The sequence below is a fragment of the Lepidochelys olivacea genome (assembly GCF_965140295.1).
Source record: "Lepidochelys olivacea isolate rLepOli2 genome assembly, chromosome: 3".
In the NCBI taxonomy this organism is placed as follows: Eukaryota; Metazoa; Chordata; order Testudines; family Cheloniidae; genus Lepidochelys; species Lepidochelys olivacea.
The window spans coordinates 58,910,036-58,924,331 of NC_140413.1; the positions used below are offsets into that span (position 1 = coordinate 58,910,036).

General features: G+C 42.2%; 1 protein-coding gene across 1 annotated transcript in view; it reads left to right on the forward strand.

The window, feature by feature from the left end:
* Window positions 1-14,296, forward strand: part of CD109 (CD109 molecule) — a 133,798-nt gene that overhangs the window by 103,063 nt on the left and 16,439 nt on the right. The window contains exons 28-30 of the mRNA XM_084622946.1: window positions 2,197-2,352; window positions 2,441-2,506; window positions 13,931-14,073. Coding sequence (XP_084479072.1) covers window positions 2,197-2,352; window positions 2,441-2,506; window positions 13,931-14,073 — 365 coding nt within the window. The remainder of the gene's footprint in view (window positions 1-2,196; window positions 2,353-2,440; window positions 2,507-13,930; window positions 14,074-14,296) is intronic.

Below are 14,296 nucleotides of genomic sequence, written 5' to 3' on the forward strand. Positions count from 1 at the left end.
AGGAGTACTTGTGGCACCTTAGAGACTAACCAATTTATTAGAGCATAAGCTTTCGTGAGCTACAGCTCACTTCAACTGCATCTGATGAAGTGAGCTGTAGCTCACGAAAGCTTATGCTCTAATAAATTGGTTAGTCTCTAAGGTGCCACAAGTACTCCTTTTCTTTCTACTATAAAGGGACCATCTTCTTAAGAATGAGAGACCAGACAGTGTTCTTGTAGGGTAAATCTTGGCCCTCTCCTGAGAAATGTCTGCCCATTGCAACCTACCATTGATTTTCTCCTGTAGTCCATAATTTGCATCTTCTCTACCATAACATTTCATCTAAGTCCTCAGGCTGGAATTCCAACTGCTAGTGATTCAGTCTTCTGTTAACTTGGGCAACTTCGCCACTCAATCTGAATTTTCCAGATTTTAAGGAATCAGTGAAGTAGATAATTTGAGAACACAGTGAAGAGAAAAAAAGATAGAGATTTTTGATTGACTAGTCAGCAAGTACTATTATATTTATGACTGGCACAGTCAGAGTTGCATTGTTAATGAATGTTTGCTGTCATATAACAAATTTCCTATTACTAGAAGGTGACCTAAGATTGAATAATTAAAACCTCTGTGTGCCAAACCCGCAGGGCCCAGTGTTCCTATTACCAACAGCTAAGAATAAACAATAAATCAAATTACTGAATTACGAAAAGGTCAAAGAAATACAGCTCATCACCATATTTTTCAGAATATGAGTTATTAAAATTCTGATAATCATGACATAATTATAATGAGAACAGGACATTACAGTTTATGAATCTGTTATTGTTGCAATATTTGCAAAGAGAATAGCTAATGCTTTAAGATTAATCCATTCTCTGACAATGTGAAGACTCAGATTAAGTTGTTGTCTTGTTCAGCTCCCATACTAAACTCAAGAGGTCCAAATGTCCAAAAACTGCCTTTTAATTTAGGGCTACAATTTTGCACACCCAGATATTTTGCACCTGCAAAAAAGGAGAATTTGTGTGCCTGCAGAATGCTGATGTACAAACACATACTGTGTTTAGTGGGTTCAGATGATTGCTGAAAATGTTGGGAACAAAAGGTCTGTAGCTGGATATAGAAGCTGAGGGGAATCCTCTTTGAAAAGTTGGCTGTAATACTGGGAAAAAATTATTTTTACTTTTTTTTTTTTTTTAACATCTGCAGTTTCTCAAAGGTACAGCTTTTTTGTTCCTGTGATCGAGCTGCTGTGGAAAAGTGAGGCAGAATGTCTGCTATTTACAGTTATTTCTTGTTAGGCCACATTGTGGCTGGCTCATTGCCTTTCCTCCTTAACTTGTCCTCCTACTGGCCAAGGCCTTTATAAAAGTGTGAGCCTGGCTCAAAACTCCACAGACCTCCATGGCATCTACAAATAAAAATCAAGCTGCAGTCCAGAGACAGCCCCAGAAGAAAATTCCAGAAGTATCTGGGGCTGCATTTCCTTTACTATGACCCCCTGGCTCTGATGGGAGTGAAGCCTTTCAGTAGAGCTGTGATGCCAGAGAACATGGCAGGGGAGCACCAGGGACCAACAGTCTGAGCAGAGATACAGGATCTCTCCATGGATGATCCTGGCTATCTGCATATCTCAGGGGATTGGAGTTGGGGGGAAATCCCAACCTCCATGACGAAATGATGTGGCAGTAACTGTGAGGTAATCCTCACAGGACTTTCCTCTTTCCTGGGTTTACTATGGGAGAGGGTGATCTGGCCCTGAGTAAGGACTTGGGCATGTGGCCCATTGTGACTATCACTAGTATCTCATTTTATCTGTGGAGGAAGCAGTAGTAATATTCCATCAGAAATGGTTGTCATTACCAAACTGTCAGTTGGATGGACAGTGCAGTCTGCACAGTAAGGGTCAGGAAGCCCCAGTTATCTAAGACCTTGCCTACATATGACTTACTGAATTAGTTAAGAACTGATTATTTTATTAAATTGATGCAACCCTTATGTATATACTCTGAAATCAGGTTAAGAGTGTCCATGCTAAGAGGTCTCATTTAATTTTTGCGGATACAGACTAACATGGCTGCTACTCTGAAACCTGTCATTAATTTAATGCAACTTTTGTGTATAGACAAAGTTTAACAGATACTGGTGCTCACCTAGTTTGCAGACTTCTTGTATTATATTTAATACAAAAGCATTTGTTTCTCTCAACAGGACACCGTCGTGGCCCTGCAAGCCTTGAGTATATTCGCAGCTCTCATTACTTCCAGAAAAACAGGAATTGATCTAACAGTGACTGGACCTAGTCTGGAAGCTCCAGTAATGTTTTCTGTTGATACTCAAAACCGTTTTCTTCTTCAGACCAAAGAGGTATTGTAGAAAATGAGGAAGAATTCTAATCAATCCTGTCACTTGAAGATATTTTGAATATGTTTAAATCACCATGTCATTCTTTCAGATTGCACCTATGCAACCGACGGCCATTTCAGTTTCAGCAGAGGGTGTTGGGTTTGCCATCTTTCAGGTACGCAGGAAGATATTTTACTCCTTTTTTTAAGATCCCTTTTTAAATGTGGTTTTTGAAGAAAGAATGTTAATAGGAAATTTCATAAAACTAGATCAATAAGAAGAAGAATCTTGTATTTATATGAGAAGAGACAAAGCAGGTGAGGTAATACTTGTCTCATCAACAGAAGTTGGTTCTATAAAAGATATTACTTCACCCACCTTGTCTCTCTCATATCCTGGGACCATATGACTGCACAAAACAAGATTGCACACAACTTGTATTTATATAGCACCTTAAATGAATTCCAAGGCACTCTACTAATTGCCAAAATGATGTGGGTCAAATTCGGTGCAGACTTTTCCCCTGCACAATCACTGAAGCCAGTGTGATTGGATAGGTTGTAAATCAGTGCAGAACGTGGGTACACTCTTAGTAATGTATAGATTACCTTTCCCACTTCTGAACTGTCACAGTTGTTTAAATACTGTTTAGGGCAGAAAGGGAAGAAGGCCAAGTTCTCTTTAGCAGGATTTAGCTGTTTTGTGCACTCTGACAACACAAAGAGGCCAGAATCTGCTTGCAGTCTGCCAGTAGGGAATGCTTTGCACCAACCACCCGTACCCCAGTATAAGGGAAATATGGGGGATGTTACCAGATGTGCCCGTTACTTTGGGGTATGCTCATTTATTCGGATTACTCTTTTGGGGGGGTTTCTGTAATTCTGTTAATGTACTTGTGTTCATATGGAGCTCAACTCCTTCCTTCTGCAAGTCCCCTCCCAATGGAGCTGTCCTGCAGGACCTCGGTTCCCCAGGACTGGGTTCCTCCAGCCCTAGAACTAGATGAACATACACACACACACACAAACAAGCAAGTCTGAGCAGACCGGGTCAATCAGGACTCTCAGGCTGATCCCCTCCTATGTCCCTGTCCTCAATGGGCTGGGTTAAACAGCACCTTCAAGCTGTCACCCTTATATGTGCCCCTGGTCTCAATAGGCTGGGCTGAGCAGCACTTTCAGCTGCTCCCCTCTGATGTGCCACAGGTTTAACACGTCCCTATCCCACTTTCATGTTACAATTGTACTGGTAGTAACCCACTTGATGAGTAAACCCCACAGTATTTTTGGGCACTACAGGGATCTTTAGTTTAGGTAAAAGAAGCGCTGCTGCAGAGCAAATGGGGGAAGCTAAAAACACAAAAGAGTAAAGTTCAGAGAGAGTGAGAGAGAAGCAACCAGTTTAACCATAAAAGTTATTTATTGAATGATAGTGATAACCACACAAGGAGAGCCTAAACCAACATAACATACATTATTAAAGGTTAATACCTGAGGTAGAAAGGAAAACAGAGAGAGAGAGAGAAAGAAGGGGATCTCACCATTCCCTGAAGGTTGAACTGGTCGGGGTTCCCAGGTGATGGTGGTAACTCAGGGCCCTGAGGGCAGGAGACAGGCAGAGCCTGTCTGATGCTTAGATCTAAGCATCAGAACACTTATTTGGGCATAGGTAGGGGTTTTTGTAGAGAAAATACAATGGTTCAAGGGAGAACACTAGATTTGTTTATGGGTAAACTGATGATTTAGGGGGTTTCTTTAGGCTAGACAATAGGAGCTGATCACTCTTGCTTATGGGTGGTGTTTTCTTCCAGGGAGCTCACAATGCAATTAGGCTGCTTCAGTATTTTGGATATCAATCAAGGATTTATTACTAGAATTGGTCTGATAATTTCTGAGCTGGGTGCGTACAGGTGTAGGTTCATTAACATCTGGAGCAGAGATTCCCATGATGCAGTGCCTCCCTGCTTTTCTGATATCAGAGTTTAGTGTGGTTCTCTGTTCTCCACTCTGTATGCAAATTTAGAGTCTCCCTGTCCCATCTTTCATGCAGATGAGGCTAGGGGAGTTGTCTCTGTTTTCCATTCTGTATGCTAATGGAGATGTCTTAATCTTGTCACCCTTGTCAAGAGGGGTCTAGGTGTGTCTCCTAATGCCCTTCGCTGCTCTCTGCAAGCCTTTTCTCTGATCGGTTTTGGTTCAAGAAGAGATAGGTGGTGGTGATGGTGGGGAGGTGTCTTTCATGAATCAGACAGGCTAGATACTGTGTCCTGGTTCCCCAAAAACACAGAGCTGACTGATGTCAGGGAGGAAGAGAGAAAGAAAAGAAGTGAAAGAAGTATAGCAGAACTTCACTTTGCCACACCTCTGCTGGGATCCAGAGGACCTTATGGTATGAATTCAGGCAGCCCTAACTTAATTTTTGTCTGCTGTGTCTCAAACTAGGGCTGGCACTGATTGGTCCTCAGAGGGACCAGTAACTTGCTCCCTTATGCTTCTCAGTTTCCTAGCTTGCAGAGCTCAGCTGCTGAAGGGAATCTTGTTCATTATGTTCAGTGAAATTTCAGAGGCAATTTATGTAGGGAAAAGTAGGAATATAGGAATTGCCATTCTGAATCAGGCCTCCCGTCCATCTAGTCCAATATCCTATATGACAGTAGTCACTGCGAGATGCTTCAGAGGAAGAAGCAAGAAACCCTGTAGTAGACAGTATGGAAAAGCTAGATCTTATCTAGCATGGGGATTAAGCTCATTCTTCTTTATTTAAAAATATAGATCACTGTATATCTGGTAGTTATAGGCTGTTTTACCACAATGCTTTAAAAGGCTCCCACCATTACTATGCCTACTCAGGAAAATAGAGCTTGCCATAAGGTTTAAGTCAGCAAAATTCCAATTCCAGTTTCTTATAATCTGTTTGATCTTCTCTTTGATGTCCTGACACATCTAGGAGACCAGGAAAGAGAACTGAGAGCTTGTTCTTTAAAATGATAAATATACATATGGATAAATGACATTCACAAAGAAATTTGCATGACTGGACATTACCAATGAACAGCAGTTAAAGGTATATATGTTGTTCATTCAGCATCAAGCTGCAATGCCTGCAGACTCATAAATCATCAGTCTTTTTTATGCATTGACATAAATGCTAGTTGTGTTTACAACAAAGTTCCAATATGTTAGAGAATAATTTTAGATTCCACACAGTGGGCCAAGATGAGAATTAATATCTCAGTGGGGCAACATTTGTTCATCCATCATATCAAAAGGGCTGGGGGAGGGGAACTTAATGAGAAATACTGTATAATATACATTTTTAATAGACTACCACGAGACCTAAGGTTCAAAAACCAAACAGATGTACAAAGGTCTACATTGCTGGATCCAGTTCATCTGCTTCATCTAGATCAGGGATTCTCAACCTTTTTCTTTCTCAGGCCCCCCCAACATGATATAAAAACTCCACGGCCCACCTGTGCCACAACAACTGGTTTTCTGCATGTAAAAGCCAGGGCCAGCGTTAGGAGGTAGCAAGCAGGGCACTTGCCCGGGGCCCCAAGCCACAGGGTTCCCATGAAGCTAAGTTGCTCAGGCTTTGGCTTCAGCCCCAGGTGATGGGGCTCAGGGCCTGGGCTGCAGCCCCATGTGGTGGGACTTTAGCTTTCTGCCCTGGGCCCCAGTGAGTCTAACTCTGGCCCTGCTTGGCGGACCCCTGAAACCTGCTCATGGCTCCCCAGGGGGCCCTGGATCCCTGGTTGAGAACCACTGATCTAAGTCAGCCTTAGGTTGTATTTCTTCTTGTAGCTTAGAGACAGAGATGCCACAATTTTATCCTTATCTTCTTGCAGCTTGGCAGAGCAAAGACAAGGCATTGGAGTAAGGCATTTCATCCAATAAAACTATTCCTAGGCGGGACCACCTCTTTTCTCCTGCTTTCCTTGATGGGGCTGCTTTTCAGGAAGGAGCTCTGATATTGTTCAAATCAGATTTCACTTTTCTCCAGCTGCAAGCAGGATCTGGATCTTGTCTGCTAAATCAGATAGCATATGACAGCATGATTGTATTTCTTCAGCTGGGTTCCACTGTCCTACACCTTATCAGAGTGCAGTAGTCAGACACTCTATTCCGCGGATCTGACTTTACCTCCAGATGTAGCATGTCACACACTGATTCATTTAAATACCAGAAAGTCCCATACCATCTCCTGTTGGGATCTCAAGGACTGGCCATTATTGGAAGAGCTTTAGTTCTCCACAAGATAGATTCTTAGAAAAACCTGTGTAATTCTTGATGACTCTGCTTGATACTTTATAACCTTCTCTGACGTTGGTCTCAGTAGGCTGTAAATGAGTTTCAGCTGCCTCTACTCCAGACTCTCTAGGTTGCCATGAAAATTGCAGAGGCCAACATTTTTCTTGTAGTCTCTTGGTCTTGCAGTTGATAAACTTGCACATCAAGCTATTGCCCTGGCTTGGAGAGGAGCAGGATTAGTCCATCCCTATAATTTGAAAAGGAAGGTAGCTCTGGCCTGGTTTGGGCAGACGGTGTCCGTGTCCTAAAGAAATTTATCTTTCCTCTCCTTAAGCCTTTTGGACAAAGGGCCAGATCCCCAGTTGATGTAAATCAGCCTATCTCCATTGAAATGGAGCCACAGCGATTTACACCAGCTGAGGATCTGGGCTAAGATGTGCATTTTCCCAACGTGTTTTCACCAAGGATAATAATTAAAAGAGAGAAAATGCTGCAAATATTTCCTTCAACAAATGCCCTCAGCCAAATACATGTTTGTTATGGTGATAGTTTAAGAATAAGAAAGGGAGAGGAAGTTGTCCTTGGCTGTATGGAGACCTTCAAAATAACTCACATATTTTTGGACGTGATACCATTGAAGTTATTTTCTTAAAGTTCTTTTGGATGCAAAATATTAAATTTCAATTTCCTCTCCCTGCCCCTCTCTGGTATTCCCCTGTGTTATAAGAAGAGTGGACAAGTCTGCCTTTAACTGATTCTCTGCTACTTAGTTAGGCTGCACCAAGGAAGGTGGCTTCAGTTAACCTTTTTATATTAAGAACTGTTTCCATTCCTGTGCGAACCTCCCCATACCCATGAGAAGGGAGGAAGGGAAAATCAGACCTTAGCAGCAGTAACTCATTCCAGTAAAATGTTTGCTAATTGACCTGTTCAGTATGTTGCTTCAGATGTCCATGTGCTGGTGGTAAATTCTCAGAATTTGCAAAAAGAAAAGGAGTACTTGTGGCACCTTAGAGACTAACCAATTTATTAGAGCATGAGCTTTCGTGAGCTACAGCTCACTTCATCAGATGCATACCGTGGAAACTGCAGCAGATATTATATACACACAGAGAATATGAAACAATACCTCCTCCCACCCCACTGTCCTGCTGGTAATAGCTTATCTAAAGTGATCATCAAGTTGGGCCATTTCCAGCACAAATCCAGGTTTTCTCACCCTCCACTCCCCTACACACAAACTCACTCTCCTGCTGGTAATAGCCCATCCAAAGTGACACTCTCTTCACAATTACAGGTTTCAGAGTAACAGCCGTGTTAGTCTGTATTCGCAAAAAGAAAAGGAGTACTTGTGGCACCTTAGAGACTAACCAATTTATTAGAGCATAAGCTTTCGTGAGCTACAGCTCACTTCATCAGATGCATATCGTGGAAACTGCAGCAGACTTTATATATACACAGAGAATATGAACCAATACCTCCTCCCACCCCACTGTCCTGCTGGTAATAGCTTATCTAAAGTGATCATCAGGTGGGCCATTTCCAGCACAAATCCAGGTTTTCTCACCCTCCAACCCCCACACAAATTCACTCTCCTGCTGGTGATAGCCCATCCAAAGTGACAACTCTTTACACAATGTGCATGACAATCAAGTTGGGCTATTTCCTGCACAAATCCAGGTTTTCTCACATCCCCCCCACCCCCATACACACACAAACTCACTCTCCTGCTGGTAATAGCTCATCCAAACTGACCACTCTTCAAGTTTAAATCCAAGTTAAACCAGAACATCTGCGGGGGGGGAGGGGGTAGGAAAAAACAAGAGGAAACAGGCTACCTTGCATAATGACTTAGCCACTCCAAGTCTCTATTTAAGCCTAAATTAATAGTATCCAATTTGCAAATGAATTCCAATTCAGCAGTTTCTCGCTGGAGTCTGGATTTGAAGTTTTTTTGTTTTAAGATAGCGACCTTCATGTCTGTGATTGCGTGACCAGAGAGATTGAAGTGTTCTCCGACTGGTTTATGAATGTTATAATTCTTGACATCTGATTTGTGTCCATTTATTCTTTTACGTAGAGACTGTCCAGTTTGACCAATGTACATGGCAGAGGGGCATTGCTGGCACATGATGGCATATATCACATTGGTGGATGTGCAGGTGAACGAGCCTCTGATAGTGTGGCTGATGTTATTAGGCCCTGTGATGGTGTCCCCTGAATAGATATGTGGGCACAATTGGCAACGGGCTTTGTTGCAAGGATAAGTTCCTGGGTTAGTGGTTCTGTTGTGTGGTATGTGGTTGTTGGTGAGTATTTGCTTCAGGTTACGGGGCTGTCTGTAGGCAAGGACTGGCCTGTCTCCCAAGATTTGTGAGAGTGTTGGGTCATCCTTTAGGATAGGTTGTAGATCCTTAATAATGCGTTGGAGGGGTTTTAGGTGGGGGCTGAAGGTGACGGCTAGTGGCGTTCTGTTATTTTCTTTGTTAGGCCTGTCCTGTAGCAGGTAACTTCTGGGAACTCTTCTGGCTCTATCAATCTGTTTCTTTACTTCTGCAGGTGGGTATTGTAGTTGTAAGAAAGCTTGACAGAGATCTTGTAGGTGTTTGTCTCTGTCTGAGGGGTTGGAGCAAATGCGGTTGTATCGCAGAGCTTGGCTGTAGACGATGGATCGTGTGGTGTGGTCAGGGTGAAAGCTGGAGGCATGCAGGTAGGAATAGCGGTCAGTAGGTTTCCGGTATAGGGTGGTGTTTATGTGACCATTGTTTATTAGCACTGTAGTGTCCAGGAAGTGGATCTCTTGTGTGGACTGGACCAGGCTGAGGTTGGTGGTGGGATGGAAATTGTTGAAATCATGGTGGAATTCCTCAAGGGCTTCTTTTCCATGGGTCCAGATGATGAAGATGTCATCAATATAGCGCAAGTAGAGTAGGGGCTTTAGGGGACGAGAGATGAGGAAGCGTTGTTCTAAATCAGCCATAAAAATGTTGGCATACTGTGGGGCCATGCGGGTACCCATAGCAGTGCCGCTGATCTGAAGGTATACATTGTCCCCAAATGTGAAGTAGTTATGGGTAAGGACAAAGTCACAAAGTTCAGCCACCAGGTTAGCCGTGACATTATCGGGGATAGTGTTCTTGACGGCTTGTAGTCCATCTTTGTGTGGAATGTTGGTGTAGAGGGCTTCTACATCCATAGTGGCCAGGATGGTGTTATCAGGAAGATCACCGATGGATTGAAGTTTCCTCAGGAAGTCAGTGGTGTCTCGAAGGTAGCTGGGAGTGCTGGTAGCGTAGGGCCTGAGGAGGGAGTCTACATAGCCAGACAATCCTGCTGTCAGGGTGCCAATGCCTGAGATGATGGGGCGCCCAGGATTTCCAGGTTTATGGATCTTGGGTAGTAGATAGAATATCCCAGGTCGGGGTTCCAGGGGTGTGTCTGTGCGGATTTGATCTTGTGCTTTTTCAGGAAGTTTCTTGAGCAAATGCTGTAGTTGCTTTTGGTAACTCTCAGTGGGATCAGAGGGTAATGGCTTGTAGAAACTCGTGTTGGAGAGCTGCCGAGCAGCCTCTTGTTCATATTCTGACCTATTCATGATGACAACAGCACCTCCTTTGTCAGCCTTTTTGATTATGATGTCAGAGTTGTTTCTGAGGCTGTGGATGGCATTGCGTTCCGCATGGCTGAGGTTATGGGGCAAGTGATGCTGCTTTTCCACAATTTCAGCCCGTGCACGTCGGCGGAAGCACTCTATGTAGAAGTCCAGTCTGCTGTTTCGACCTTCAGGAGGAGTCCACCTAGAATCCCTCTTTCTGTAGTGTTGGTAGGGAGACCTCTGTGGATTAGTATGCTGTTCAGAGGTATTTTGGAAATATTCGTTGAGTCGGAGACGTCGAAAATAGGATTCTAGGTCACCACAGAACTGTATCATGTTCGTGGGGGTGGAGGGGCAGAAGGAGAGGCCCCGAGATAGAACAGCTGCTTCTGCTGGGCTGAGAGTATAGTTGGATAGGTTAACAATATTGCTAGGTGGGTTGAGGGAACCATTGCTGTGGCCCCTTGTAGCATGTAGTAGTTTAGAAAGTTTAGTGTCCTTTTTCTTTTGTAGAGAAGCAAAGTGTGTGTTGTAAATGGCTTGTCTAGTTTTAGTAAAATCCAGCCACGAGGAAGCTTGTGTGGAAGGTTGGTTTTTTATGAGAGTATCCATGTTTGAGAGCTCATTCTTAATCTTTCCCTGTTTGCTGTAGAGGATGTTGATCAGGTGATTCCGCAGTTTCTTTGAGAGCGTGTGGCACAAGCTGTCAGCATAGTCTGTGTGGTATGTAGATTGTAATGGATTTTTTACCTTCAGTCCTTTTGGTACGATGTCCATCTGTTTGCATTTGGAAAGGAAGATGATGTCTGTCTGTATCTGTACAAGTTTTTTCATGCAGTTGATAGATTTCCACTCCATACGGCTAAATGCAGTGCCTTGCACACCAGCAGGAGAGTGAATTTGTGTGTGGGGGTGGAGGGTGAGAAAACCTGGATTTGTGCTGGAAATGGCCCACCTGATGATCACTTTAGATAAGCTATTACTAGCAGGACAGTGGGGTGGGAGGAGGTATTGGTTCATATTCTCTGTGTATATATAAAGTCTGCTGCAGTTTCCACGATATGCATCTGATGAAGTGAGCTGTAGCTCACGAAAGCTTATGCTCTAATAAATTGGTTAGTCTCTAAGGTGCCACAAGTACTCCTTTTCTTTTTGCGAATACAGACTAACACGGCTGTTACTCTGAAACCTGTAATTGTGAAGAGAGTGTCACTTTGGATGGGCTATTACCAGCAGGAGAGTGAGTTTGTGTGTAGGGGAGTGGAGGGTGAGAAAACCTGGATTTGTGCTGGAAATGGCCCAACTTGATGATCACTTTAGATAAGCTATTACCAGCAGGACAGTGGGGTGGGAGGAGGTATTGTTTCATATTCTCTGTGTGTATATAATATCTGCTGCAGTTTCCACGGTATGCATCCGATGAAGTGAGCTGTAGCTCATGAAAGCTTATGCTCTAATAAATTGGTTAGTCTCTAAGGTGCCACAAGTCCTCCTTTTCTTTTTGCGAATACAGACTAACACGGCTGTTACTCTGAAACCTCTCATGAATTTGTTTTTCCTGGCAAAAGCTAAAACAACATTGTTCCTGTGATGACAAATTGCTGTATGGGTTCCAGCTTGATTATACCAAACTTACGACACGTCTCCAATAAACTGACCACTCTATCCTCTGTGTTATTCCTGAACTTGTTCAGTTGCCTAGGGATACGTTGTTGTTCAAGATAAGTTTTCATTTCAGAGCCAGTGGTGTTTTGCTATCTTTGTGGTGTCTTTATTGAATCATCTCTGTACTTGAGTGCTAAATTCAGAGGTGCTATACAGAGTGACAGGAGTAAACATCTGTAAGTTGGAGTACATGGTGTAACTTACAAGAAGGGGTCAGAAGATAGAGCAGGAAAAGCAGCTCACAGAAAATTAAAGGCCCCTCTATTTGTGCTGACTTACTTGTACCACGCTTTGTGGTACCTTTGAATTTAGAATAACATCTTTTCTTTCATTGTCTGGTATCATGCTAAATGATTGTATGGCAATGGAGTACAATTTCCTACATCCTCTCCTATTGTACTGTTGTAGTGATGGATATAGTGATGTTGGTAGTTAGTTGTATTTGAAAAGATGAACCAACTCTGCTATTTTCATATAATAAGCAGAAAGTAAAGTTCTTTTTGCTGTTCCCAGAGATTTATCTAGAAGGCTAAGAAGACAGGGAGAGAGTATCGGTTTGTATCTAAAAGGAAGGTGGGGTATAATGACAAGTCTTTCCTTTTGTTGGGTATAATCACAAATCTGTCAAACCAATGTTTATTAGCACTTAATAGTAAAAGTTTTCTCACCATCTTGTAGTTGTTTTTGTTGTTCTAGGAATTTCAAAGTTGAGCTTTTCATTGTACCAAGTGCTTTTCTCCCTGAGGTGCTGAATTATAAACTCTTCCTCTGGTCCCTTTCCAGATACCTTGTCCTGCCAACCATGCTGGTGTACTGTGTTTCGGTGGGAAGATATTGCCATTATAAATCAATATCACATGGCAAGGTTCTCAGTCTTAAGGCATCTGACATTTATGTCTAACTCTCAGCAACTTCTAAATGCTTTGTGTCTGGCATGTTTGGTTCTCTACGCCACACCAGTCACTTCCCTTCCTTGGTGAATGTTCTCTAATGACTGTCACATGAAAGTGCTCATGGTCATTTAATCCTGACCTCAGCATCTTTGGTTTGGCTGTTCACATTTATACTTTCCTAAAATGTTGTGATAATCAGATCATCACCTGATTAGTCAGACCTTCCTGAAGAAATTCTTGTTCTACAACCCTTCTCCAGCTGTTTCAAGCTGCTGATGCACATCTCCTACACTAAATACATCAGGAATCCTCTGCAGTGGTGTCCAGTGTATGGGCTTCTTTTATATGTATACCACTGTCCTCTGCTAGACACACTGTCACATTTCCTTGTGTAGCTCACCTGACAGAGGCCTGCATTTGTTGAACTGGCAGGTGAAAGCTCAGTTAGTGATATTTCTGATTTGTGTTTAGCTGATGACTGTCATGGTGTCTTTTTATTAATGAACTAGCTGATGTGATAAATTGGTCCTTATTAAGGTTTAAATAAATACATCTCTCTATTACACTGAGCCTAGAGTAAAATGCTAACCATCATCTATTTTGAATGTAGAATTGCTATAATATATCACACATAGGATCAAGGTAAATTTCTTAAATAAAACTACTTTGTGAGTAAAAATTCCTATTTGCTCTCCTTCCATATTCCCAGGTATGTGACTGTTTTTCCTTTCTAACTCTGTTAGTGTCATTGTCCAGAGTTTTTTTTCATTGCATTTCAGAATTGACAGGAAATATCTGCAGCAGTGCACATTATCAAACGGTAGAAGCTAGTTAGAAAATTCCTGCATTTCACGGAACTCACACATTTTCCTCAGTCAGGCCCTGCGAAGGTCTTAGTGGATGGCACTGTATCGTAAGACAAGCAGAGTTGCACTTGTAGCTTTCTGACACTTCCTGTATTCCTTTGAATATCACATACTGATCTGTCAACAAAAGGTATTCAGTGGCTACTGATGGCTGACACTGGACCACAAACAGAGAATTTTGAGAATCCAGATTTTAGACAATCACTACACTTAATATGATCTGTTCTCTAGAGTTCTACCATTATAGACTTTGAGATCAAGCCAACCGTCTTATTGAACTCATTTTTGCTGTACAGATTTCATCTATGTTTTGTGTTTGTACTCTCATAGCTCAACATTATTTACAATGTGAAACATTCAGTCACTGGTAGAAGGCGCAGATCTGTCCAAAGTCAAGAAGCTTTTGACTTAGATGTTGTCGTAAAAGATGACAAAAATGACATAAACCATTTTACCGTAAATGTATGTACAAGGTAAGTAACTCATTTGGTGCTTCGCTGCTTCTCTTGATCTGTACGGTATTGATACTATTTAAGAGGAGTGAAGTACTGTATGTATTTTTTAATGCCTGTGATTTAGATTTATATCTACTACAGAACAAATTAATGACTTCATAGAAGAGACCAATTATTAAATTCAGAAGCAAATATTTAAATGAACAAAGAGATATCTTATTAGATCTGAACAGATTATTAA